This window comes from Stegodyphus dumicola, chromosome 5 (assembly GCF_044657685.1).
Source record: "Stegodyphus dumicola isolate Sdum_Otavi_A_Nest chromosome 5, ASM4465768v1".
NCBI lineage: Eukaryota > Metazoa > Arthropoda > Arachnida > Araneae > Eresidae > Stegodyphus > Stegodyphus dumicola.
Window position 1 is genome coordinate 48,010,018 of NC_140772.1, and position 12,973 is coordinate 48,022,990.

Genomic DNA, 12,973 nt, shown 5'->3' on the forward strand with positions numbered 1-12,973 from the left:
AAATAAGAAGTAGCGAATGCAGAATTATCAACTTCGTCAACTAGGCCGATTAGCAAGATTCGCAGGGCGCTGTATAATAAATCTTTAACAAGCACTGTAAGTTATTTTTTATAAAGATGATTGTAAAGATAAAAGGAAAGATAAAGTGGTTAGGGGAAATGGGTAGAAGACAAAAGTCAGATTTGTCCTTTTTAGTCTTTTTTCCTCTAATCCTTTTATATGGAATTTAGTCTATAATGTAGTGCACAACACAAATGTAATATATGTTCTTACGAATCTAAAAAATACCGAGTGAAGCAGAAACTACAAATAACGAAAGACGAAACATTCAATGTCGTTTGGGTCTAAAATGGCACCCATAAAATGTATTCATACATCACATGACGTCTGACCGTTGAGGCTTTTGCGTCACCTTTCATTTTCACGAGCTGCGAGAAACATCTTTATTTCGTTCGTTCCCTAGGGATATTTCGTCTCCAGTGGCTTCTGCTGAACTTGGCTCAGGGACAAGACATAACGCATGATTTGCAAAGACGGCAATTGACATTGAGATACATCCGCAAACAACTTCAGAAAGGTACTTCATCATCTGGAAAGAGTTGCAGGAAATGAAAATCTTCAAGTTCACTCCAAAGGATTTCAGTTCTTCGGTTCGGCAAGATGATGAGCAGTGTCACTTATAGTTCAGGATTTCGTTCTCAGTACGGAAACCTCTTAAATGTCTCAAATCATCTTTATACTGAACAGGTAGAATCAAACTTTTCATATTTTAATTATTTTGCATATTAAAAAGGAAATGCAAAAATATTTATACCGTAATTCCTCTTTAATTGGAATTATCGTTTATTATTGTCGATTTCAGCGCTTTGTTGAGCATTCAAAATCTCCATTTTATCATAAAATAAATGCGAGTCAAACATCTTTTGCTCCAAATAAGTTTCATTTTTACAGAATAATAACTACAAATTTTTCAATGGAAAAAATTCTTTTGTTTTTAAAAAATACTGTAACCTTCCGAATAAACAGCCCTTGTCTTACAGAATAAGTTTTGTATAATGCAGAATGCGACAGAAGAATTACTATCACAAGCCACCAGAATAAAACAAACTTTCTACGGGAAATGCGAAACGGAGAAGGTGGTTACAGTGCAGATAGCAGCCGATGTCGCTATTTAAAAATTATTTTTTATCCACAACAGTACGTACGTTACTCTGGAATATATAAACATCGTTAAATGATCCATTAAAAAACTGCTAAATAGCAATTAATTATAAATTAACTGTGCATCCATTTAGCTTTTGTTTCTGATTGGCTCCTATCAAAATAGTAAACAAAACCCTCTTTTGTTCTCTCTTAATGTATGTTCTCTACGTTTTGGTTGCTGACTTAATTTACGTAGCTAAATTAACTTATTATGCAAATTAAACTGCTTAGGGATACTGGCAAACTGCTAATAGTATTTTCTGTTTATTATAGTAGTATATGTTATTCCTTTATCCTATGTATTTTTAACTGTTCTCAAATAACCCGTGATTTTGGTTTAACAGTGGACGTTGTCTTTTGTAATCAAAATTGTCTTCGCACGTGATCCTGATTAATTGGATGAATGTATCTCAGAGATGCAGTAGCATATTCCATCTTTTCATATTGCTCTGAAGATTTGTTCCAAAGAATAATAAAAATAGCATTCCCAATAAAATATTAAATTCAAATACTTTATTTAATTTTGGTTAATGATTGCATTAAGGTTAAATGGAAGAGACATACGGCAATGTAAAATCTAAAATGCTAAAAAAAAAAATTTTTTTTTAATCTTATTTTTTAAGTAACATTACCGATTTTTAGGATGATTAGAAGCATGTTTTTCTCTTTCAGAAGCACAAATAATTCTGCTTCTGAAGGAAGGAGACCTGTGTCCATCGCCCTCGAAATCAGTAAAATTTATTCAAAATCTACTCCACACCAAAATCTCCTTTTTTCCTGATTTTAAATGCATTAAAAATCAGAGTTTAAATTTAGCCAAAGCAAAACGGAGGTCTAATAAGACGAGCTTAGTTACTTTTGTGTGTGTGTGTATCTGTAGCTTAATTTATTGTAATATTTGATTTAGCAGTTAATAAAACTGATACTGATACTTCATTATGAAACATATCTCGCTTTCTCTGAAAAAAGTAATTTAAGCGAGAAGACTTAAAAAGCAAAGTTACTATGTCGAAATGTAATTTCTTCAGGAAGTGGAATTTTTATGAGCTGCAACTTGGTAGGCTTAGGGTGTTCTTATCACGTCAAGAAAACTTTAAATGGATTAGAAACCAAAATAAAAAACGAATTTTATCTTATCGCCAATTCTGTTTAAAATATCTGTTTCCATCCTACATATCCATAACATATTATTATTAATTTACTTACTTTATCCTTATTTTTACCCTTTCGCTTTTGTAATTTGTGTGATTTTCTTTGTTTCATTTTTACTTGCACGAATTCTTGTACGAAGTAAAAAGGAAGTATTGTAATCGCGAAAAGTTTAGGCAGCATATTTCAACGAAAATACCCATTTTGACCGCTATCGAATACAATTTAACGATGTTTTTGCGTGATATTTGTACGTAAGGACAGAATAAAATAATCTTTTCCTTCAAAAAAATTATAAAACTGCTTTAAAATTAATTCTGAAGAAAATTTTTCCTGGCGTCTGTACGAAGGTATGTACGTACGTACGTATCTCGCATAACTCAAAAACGAGTAGCCTCAGAACGTTGAAATTTTGTATATAGGACTGCTATAACATGTAGATGTGCACCTCGTATTTTGGTTGCAATCGGCAGCACTAAACGTATATAAATATATTTTTATATATATCCACTCTATTACTCGGGTCAGTGATCTCAGTTTCTTTACTCTTATATGTTTGTAAATTGTACATTTTTTGCTTTAAAAATGATTGAATTATGTTGTTTCTATCTTCCGGTTAAGGATTTTATGCCTTTAGTAAATCTGTGTGCAATATTTTTAGAATTATCAGCAATTTTAAAGTTGTTTAATTGCCGATAAGCCTGTTTTTAATGGCGGCCATTGATGTTTACATTTGAAACAGGAGACTAGTGGATTTGTTGCCAATCTAGAGTAACTTAGCTTCGCAACAACAAAGATAACGCATTCATTTATTATTGCCAATTAAATCATGCATAATTCTTTCTGGAATTTTTTCGAGTAAATAAGCGTTTGAAATTTACTTCGTAATTTTTAATATAGATATTTTGAGTTTTTATGTATTTTTGCCTTCTCGCGAAGTGAGAACTGAATTAATTAAATGAGAAATACTCAATCGTCTGTGAAAAACTGTTTCTTTTTTTTATTTCCTTAATTTATTTTATACATAGTTCTAGCTTTATTATAGTATTTGAATAGAACATGTGGCAACGATTAGATAATTCTTTAAATGATATACATTTTGTGCATTCTGAGTTATAATATGAATGAAATATAATACTGTTAAGTAAACCTAGCGCTGAGTGTCGCTATGGTAAACAAAGTGAATTTTAAAGAATGCATTTATTTTATTGTGGTTTATGCGCTTTCGGCGAAGTAGGTTTAATTCAATCTAATAAGTTTAAATAAAATGCAAGAAAAAATGCGTATAATTTAATATTCCGTACAATGAAGTCATGTGGTGTACACATCAGATTTTTTAATAGATGGAAATCCTTTAAAACTGTTGAAAACTTCTGGCGAGCGCTGATGGCAGCAACATTCGTTGTTGATGAATTCACTTGCTTCCATGCGAATTTAATTATTTCTGTGCAGTGTCTTATACTGAATTTCTTCCAAAATGCGATTAGTGTGTTGTGCCTTCTTTCGTCTAGTGCTTTATTGTTTGCCTGGCATAAAGAATTTGAATGTTTTTATGATTCTTTTACCCATTGGTTGAATTAGGAAGTGGTGTTCGATGGAAGGAACAAAACCTCTACATTTGGATACAATATTGAGAAGGATTCAGCACCGTGGTCCCGAAGTTCTGTCGAGAATTACACGAACATTAAAGCTCAGGTTTTAGTTTTCTAATAATATTTCACTTCTTTAATAAAGAAATTTCTGCGGCCAACGCTTTGCAGCGCATTGCGTATAACTGAAATTCTCGCTTTGGACAGATTAAATGGAGACAAATAAGAAAACACTTATCCGCAAGTCCGCGTTCGGCAAGGATTTATTATATAGGATAATGAGGTGACAAAATGTGAGTAAATTGGAAGAAAACATTAGACGATCTATTTTAGAACTATCTAGCATCTTCTGAAAATAAAGAAATGACAAAAATAGGCAAGAATAAAAGCACGATACTTTTTTAAAGGCTGGTAATTCATAAGTTTCTGGAAACAGCATTTAAAATAATGTTCATTACCATTTTAAAAAGGTTTAATCTTATTTATACTTATTTAAGTTTGCTCTTATGCCTATTATTATCTATGTTTTGAATATTTCGTCAATGAAAGAAATACGTTATATTTAATATGGAATTAATATTTTCACTGCATTCAAATGCTAAGTACGAGTCAGATTTTATGAAGAATTTTTTTTCACTGCTTCTTATAGCCTAAGCATTAAATTGTATTATTAGTTTTATTGTATTATTAGTTTATTTTATTTATCGATTAATATATGTTGCTTAATATATTCTTATCTCTCGGATATCGAAATTAAAGCCAATAATATCTTAACATATATTATAATTTATAAAATTGTAAGCTTACGTTCTTCATCTATGTTTATCAAAATTGTTACTTGAAAATATTATTTTGTGAGGATTTATTTGTTTATTTTACCCCTAATAGTTAAAACAACTTCCCTTTTCACTCTCCTTTTCGCCACACTTTCCTAGTAGAACAGCGGTTCTCAGCCTTTTGACTAACTAAACCGTGCCATCTAAACAAAAATTGAAAAACTGTAGTACTAGCATTAAATTTTACAATGATTATTTTTCAGTTTATCAATAGAAATATTAAAATATATATATATTGCTATTTTTACAGCCTGCTGGCTATTTGTATTAACTATGCACACATAAAAATATTAAATTAAAAATTGGTAATTATTTTAATTATCAAAATTTAAGTTATAATATTTTAATTCTAAAATTAATTATTGCTATTTTTACAGCCTGCTGGCTATTTGTATTAACTATGCACACATAAAAATATTAAATTAAAAATTGGTAATTATTTTAATTATCAAAATTTAAGTTATAATATTTTAATTCTAAAATTTAGTGCGAATTTTTGGCTTGTATAAGAGAGATCAATTTCTTTATGTCTGGTTTCATTTCACGAAGTTTTAACCGTAAATTAGTATCCACTTTTAATTTTCTTCTGCATTTATTTTTGAAATATAACATGGAAAAAAATCCTTGTTCAGACAAATAAGTTGGGCGAAAAAGGGCAATAAAAATTTAATAGCTTTATTTGAAATGCCTTTAAATTCTTTTTTTAAATAATTTTTTAAATAATTTTACAACAGAGAAAGGTCTCTCTTTTCAAACTCTAGCTACTTCATTATTTACTATGTCGTTAAAATATATTGCGTGAGCTTATCATCTAGTTCTTCAACATTAATATCATTGATATACAAGTAAATAATTTTTTTAATTTATTTCAACTGTATCATCCCTTAAATTTTTTATTAGAAGTACATTTAATATTTTTAATGTTTTTATATTTGTATTTCGTATCAATTTCGCTACAAATTTTGCCACAAATGAGATAGGATATACACATCTTAAAAACCTGCTTGACTAGTTAAGTTTGATATCTTCACCTGTCAAAGTTCTAAGAACAAATTAAAAGGAAGGAGAATCAAATGCTCCGTAATTTAGGCTTCCGTCGGCTGACACGAGAGGTTTCGGTTTTACACTTCAGATGAAATCAGACCTTCAGAATGGCCCTCAACTGTTATACAGTTTTTGAAGGGGGAGGCATTCCCTTGACCGTCAATGTACATAATGAGAAAACATAGCTTCCTTTCCAAGAATATGTCTTTAGACACATCGATTTCTTCACTTTAGTCGAACGCGTTCTAAATTAAGCAGCAACTAGGAGAATCTAAAATTTCCTAACCCATCAAGAAGTTTGCTTATTTAATTCAATGTGCAAAATATGCGAGGGCTATCTGCTTAAGAAGTGGGATGCCGTGATGGAGGACTTCCTAAGGGAAACTATTCACGTTACACATGTATGGGAAAACCACGAAAACTCTCATGCAACCAGTCTGTTCACCAGAATTCTAATCTAGATCCAATGAGCAACGTTCAGCGGTCTTACCCATTAGGCAACTGGTGGGCCTGATTAAAAGGATTAAAAAGTTAAAATGGCAAAAGGTGAATAAACACTGTAGATTGATTATCACTGTATTCTTCAGCCATGTCTAGATTAGTAGTTATCACATTCGTCTACAATCCAGAAATGAGATGGTCTAGATTCGAATGTTAATTAAAATACGTCTTTATAACATCTACATTTCTCGTAAAAAAGAGCCTTTTGCGTGTTATAATTGGGCAATTGAACTTACATATTAAAGTTCAATTCGTCATGAAGCAAAAAGTAGCTTTGATATTACTTAAAAACTACGCTAGTTCTTCGTCTATCCAAAAAGTATATTTTTCTTTGATCTGCCTTCCCATAAATTTGACTAGTCTTTCCACAAATAAGTTGCTTGATCAATTAATAACAGGTCATGTACAATGCTAGGATACTTAAATGTATTTCATAAAAAATATATAAATTGTAACTGTGGTCAGTCAAGCTAAATTGCAACTGTATATGGGATTATCCTTTAACAAAAGGTACATATGGGATTTTTCTTTAACAAAATGTATTAAACATAAAATAATATGTCAAAGATAGAATTCTCTCTATGAATAAAAATGCTACATCTGGCATTATGTAAGTCACACAGAATTTACATAAATACAAATATTTTACTCTTTGTTACTTAATGATTGTATTTGCGTACATTTATAAATATTCAATATATTATATTTGCTTTTTGTTTGGATATTGTTTGGCAGTCAAATAATTTTACTACATATTTTGTTTTGATACACAGTGGGTCATCTAAATCTGTATAATCCTTATAAACATTCTGTATAACTAAATAATATACTCTTGATTTTATATTTGTTGCTTAGTTACTATTACGGGTAATGTAAATAAAAGGAAATAATGAAATATAAACAAAATCTTGTAAAATTAATAATGTTGAATTTATTTTGAGTTTTGTTATGTAAACAAAAGCAAATAATAGAATTGAATTATAATAATAATATTCTATATCATATTATTATATATGTGTGGTGTGTGTGTTTATATAATATAAGATAAAATATATATAAATCAGCTTTATAATTTAATTTAATAATAGCCTCTCAATTCCTCATTTTTAATTTGGTTATTGCCCCTTTAATCTAAAAATAATAACAACATTACTGGGCTACGTCATTTCTAGATTGATCTATGCCAGAGTTTACGTAAAGCTGATGATGTAATTAAATTGGAAACTAAACTCAAAATTTCGAGAAATGAAACTTTTCTAACTTAAACCAAAGCCTTCCTCTTGGAAAACTTCCATAATGGATAACTACGCACTTTAGCTTCTCGCTGTGCGCTGCTTGGATGCAATTTGGCTGTGCCTATTTCCAGAACATTTACGCAAAAACGTAAATGGCAAAAACCTTATGACAAAAACGTAAATGTTCTGTAAATAGGCACGATTAGATTGCCAAGTTGAATTGTGGCCACAAATGTCAATTTAAATAAAAATTGTATTTAATATTACTCTGCTTCCAAGTTTCCTAATCATTACGGATTCAAAATTTCAGCATACTAAGCAATCAGAATTCTCCCTGTTCAATTTGGACCTACTACGTTCTGTGAATTCTACGTGCTTAACAATCGTTATTTCTGCGTTTCTACATCTCAGTTTTCCTACATGAGTACTTCTAAAATTTGCTTTCATTATATATACACTGACTACAAATAAGTATTTGGACACCTATGCAAATGACGATATCTGCTGTCCTAAGGTACGTCACGGACTCCGCCGGTATATATCGTGTAGGAAACAGCATCGGCTTTAGTCGCATGCAAGATGCCTCGCAGTTCGGAGCTCTCCGATTTCGAGAAAGGTATAATTATCGGGTATCACAAATGTGGCCGATTCTTAAGGGACATATCTAGCGATCTGAAGTACCCAAAATCGATAGTGGCCTATGTGATTAAGAAGTGGAAGGTGAGCGGTGATTGTTGGAATGTGCCCAGAGTTGGCAGACCAACGAAACTGGGAGATAGAGACTCACGAGTGCTATCCAGAGAAATTCGGAAGAACCGCACCCAACCGATAGCCCTCATCCGCGAGGAGTTTCAACAGGCATCCGGGGGTATTGTTTCAATGAATACCATCCGTAAGAAAGCACATCTGCTTGGTTTTCATGGTCGTGCTGCTGCCCATAAGCCTTTGATCACAAAGTCCAACCGCGCTGCTCGGTTAATGTGGTGCAAAGCACATCGAAATTGGACCGTAGATCAGTGGAAACGGGTTCTTTGGAGTGACGAATTAAGGTTCACCCTTTACCGTTCGGATGGCAGGGTCTGGGTCTGGCGTCTACCTGGAGAACGTCTCCTGCCAGAATGCATTGTGCCAACAGTCAATTTCGGCGGAGGTGGAATTATGGTCTGGGGGTGTTTCTCCTGGTATGGGTTGGGACCCTTGGTCCCCATTCATGATAAGCTCAACTCCGATGCCTACTGCACTATTTTGGATGACAATGTGCTTCCTACGTTGTGGCAGTTTTACGGGTTGGTCCCCTGTTACTTTCAGGACGACAATGACAGTTGTCATGTTTCAACGTTAACCAAGGCTTGGTATGGTGCCAATGGAGTTCATCGAATGGACTGGTCTGCTCAAAATCCAGACCTGAACCCTATCGAACCTCTGGGATGTGTTGCATCGCCGAATTCAGGGGTGCACTACCCGTGCAAAATCGGTGAAGGAACTTCTATGTCTTCTCCAAGCCGAGTGGAAGAAAATACCACTAGCTGTCATACAAAGACTTGTGGAAAGTATGTCCCGGAGGGTCCACGCTGTAATTACCTCTCGTGAAGGCTCTACCAACTGTTGATTTTGAATAAAGTTAGTTTTCTTTTCTATCACAGGTGTCCAAATACTTATTGGTAGTCAGTGTAGTAGTATATAGTGTGCATGGTCAATGCGGAAGCTTCCCACGGAAACTGCAAGAGCGTGTTACGTGAAGAGATCTCACTACGATGGGGTCGTGATGTAGGAATTAGTGGAGATATCCGTAGCCTAAGTGAATAACCAGTTTGCACACATAACTGTTGTCGCCTGCTTTATCGTACCTGTGGATATTAGAAAAGGAAAGTTGCGTATTGTAAAGAAATTTAGTATTTATTGTTATTTTCATCCGCTATGGCATAACTTGTAATTTTTTATAATTGTATATTATTTTATATTAAGCATTTCTTTATCCTGAACAAAGGTGCAGATAATCCTTTTCGCGAGGCCAATAGATTTACCCTGAGAACATGCTATCCATTTTAGTTTAGTTTACCGGTTACCCTTTGATTTAGTAGTTCTTTGGCTCCCGGTTTTCCAGTTTGTCGGTACGAATCATTTTGTTAGGTTAAGATTTCTACAAATAGTAACCTTTCTAATACATTTTTTTAAAAAAATCATTACCAATTTCAAGAATTCGAAACTGAAAACTAATAATTGATCTAGCTGATTTTTCTAAGCAAAAAGGCTAAACAGGTAAAAATCATATATTATTCAATATTTGGTTTCCAAGTTTTGCATAAAATAATGTTATTTTTTTCATGAAACGGCAACTTTCCATTTGCAGTGCATCATATTTTGTTATAAATATTTTTTCTTTGTTTTTAGAAATCCGATTTGATTGAAAAAGGCGATGATTTTGCGCTAGAATGTCTTCGAAGTCATAATCGTTATAGAGCTCAACATGGTTGCCCTCCATTACACCTTTCTGCTGAGGTAAGTTTTGAAAAAGCTATTTTTGATTAGAATATATCAGTTTCAGTGCATGTATGTTGACAAATCCATGAAATTAGTAGTTGTTCTTGTAGTAGTTGTATAAAATAGGTGGTGATAAGGGTATTAAAATCACATAATCAATAAGGTCATCTTCCATCAAGTAAAATTAATGAATCCCAAACCATAATATCAAAACGAATAACTCACATTTAGCAAGTCAAAACGCTGTGTCTTTTGTTTAAGTTTTACTAACAGTTAGCTTTATGCAGATTCTTTCCTTTATGTACTTTGCTCAGTTCAGAACTTCATGCAAATTTTATGGCAAGTGATGTCAGTTAAAATGAGACATGGACCTTGTAAGAGACTAACCCAGTGGGCGGGGCTCGCGTCACCGACATGTCGGCAAGAATGAGTAGGGACGATCAGGTTTACCTTAACACTGAAACCTATGGCGTTTGTATCACATAACTCTTTTTAGTTATTATATGTGATACGTTGTATAATGATGAGATTATGAAAGCCACAGTTTTTCCCAAATAGGATTTAATATATCTCATTAAAGCACTTTTTACTGCATTTCGCGCATTTTTTTCACGCGTAATCCTTGTACAAACCTCTTTACTTTGGTAAAACGGTAAAAACTCTAAGCACAAAATTTATGAACTTAATTTTGCGTATAAATAACGTAAAATTAAATAACATTGATAGTGTGTGATGCTTTGAAATAAATAAGATAAAATTAAACAAGATCTGATAATTTTTTTAAAATTTAATGACCATTTTCAGGCAGTGATTTTTCAAAACTATAACAACGTTACAAAACAATCATTTATTTGATTATATCACCATTAAATTATTAACATTAAAGTGGAATATTTATTTTAGTAATTTATAAAATTCGGAGCATAAAATTTTCTGTGTAATGAAGGGGTAAGAAAAGGCAAAATAAAATTTAGAAGCATTCAGATTTTATATTACGCCCAAAAGGAAACTTTTTTTTAACGTTTTGTGTGTTACCTATATTTATTGAATATCATGTTCTTCGCCCGTAAACCGCATATATTTGAAAACAGCATATTTTTAGAATTTCCGCACTCGAGGTTAAAATGTTATTTTCCATACTGTGTTACCATTGTTCGCTTTGGATTCGTTGCGTTTGTTAATCAAAAATTTGTTAAAGTTTTACAAAATATAAAATAGATTAAAACAAATTCGAAATTCGGCCGTCCAGATGCCCATGTTCGGGTGGAGGATTACATTATTCAAAATCTGATGGCTCTAGATACTACCGTCGTTTTTGTCACAGTGCGAGAAACATACATGTATTCATGTAGATTCTTTATTATTTAATTTCTTTAAATATAACACAGGGCGATAATATTTGGTAACAACAATTTGCAAGGAGACACGGACATTTATAGTGAAACAGCGCAAAATGTCGCTTCGAACTAATAAATTAAATTAACAGTAAATAAAAAAAATCTTATGCGGAACTAAAAATAAATTTAAAAAATAATCACTATAAAATACAATCAAAATTAATTATTACGGTTAAATACAATTTTAATATTATAATTAAATGTATAAAATTTAAGGAGCCAAAAGTGTTTATCACTATGATATATTATGAAATATAATTGAAATAAAATTCCTTTACAGAAATTGTGCTATAATACTTATCTATAATTTAAAAAAAAGCAGCACAATTTAGAATTTTAAACAAAACTTTCAAAAATTCGCTTTTAAATATTTTAGTATTTTTTACTTATTTACACCAATAAAAAGAATAAAAATTGCAAGAAAAAATTGCTTGTTTGAAATTTTCTATTAGTTCAGATTTAAAATATTATTTTCTAAAAGAAGTAGTTAGAAATTTCCTTACAGCATAGGAAAAGCTAAAAAAATATCCAGCTCTGAAAGCATGCAATAGCTTTATAATTATTTGGAACGTTAATTATGCTTGATAACTATGCTAAATTTTTAAAAATCAATGTCAATTTCAAAAATAAAAATATGTAGAAATTCTAATTTGTGAAATGAGGCTCTACAACCAGCTTTTTCTTGACAATTATACACGCTGCAATAAGCAACCACTGTTAAATTTCTGCAAGTCGTCCCTACTCCTCCAGATGTGATCAAGGTGACAGCCGGGAACGCCTCAGACGAGGGAGAAAACGCATTTGGGTTAGTCTATTTCTTATAAGGTCCATGAAATGAGAAGAGAAATCTTAACCGGCATGATTCGTAGGCATGAATTTAGCTGTTGCCTCCGCATCTGCTTGCCTATAGAGATAGAACTACTGCAATATTATGTTTTTACAAAAAGATAATTACATGAGCAAACAAGGCTGTTGAAGAGAGTTCATTTTTTAATGAAGAGACATCATTATGGTGGTATTTTACAACTAAACGGAGTACTGCAGTACATAAGGTTAAAGATACTTAAGGATTTTGCATTACGTATTGCATAAGGATATTGCATCACGTAAATGTACAAATTATATACAATATAATATAGATGCGCAATTCAGTGCCAAATTTATTATACAAGTTATACATAGCTCTAGGTTACATAATAAAGAATGAAACGATACTTGAGTAAATACGCTGCTTGTAGACATTGATATGCAGTTAGATACAAATGGAATCAAATATAAAACTATAGAAAAGATTATATATATAATACAAATAGGACTGATATAATTTTGTTGCAACATATAGACATAGATAAATGCGTATTACTTATATGCGTGAGGATTATTACGCGTTGATGTATTATTACTGCATAGAGCAAATGCAAAAAATCAATACAATAGTAATTCATAGCAATGCACATTTTTATTCATACGTTAATATACTACTTTAGTCCATACTACTTTAGTGCAATAAAATACAAATATTTACAAATATTTGCAAT

At 31.8% G+C, this 12,973-nt stretch overlaps 1 protein-coding gene across 2 annotated transcripts in view; it reads left to right on the forward strand.

Moving 5' to 3' along the window:
• The first annotated feature begins 517 nt into the window (after positions 1-517).
• The window catches only part of LOC146997092 (Golgi-associated plant pathogenesis-related protein 1-like), a 31,891-nt gene continuing 19,435 nt past the window's right edge, over positions 518-12,973 (forward strand). The window contains exons 1-2 of one of the 2 annotated variants that reach the window (XM_085816631.1): positions 518-747; positions 9,949-10,056. In XM_085816631.1, the coding sequence (XP_085672757.1) occupies positions 661-747; positions 9,949-10,056 (195 nt within the window). In that variant the 5' untranslated portion in view covers positions 518-660. The remainder of the gene's footprint in view (positions 748-9,948; positions 10,057-12,973) is intronic. The other variant, XM_085816630.1, reaches the window with a different exon arrangement.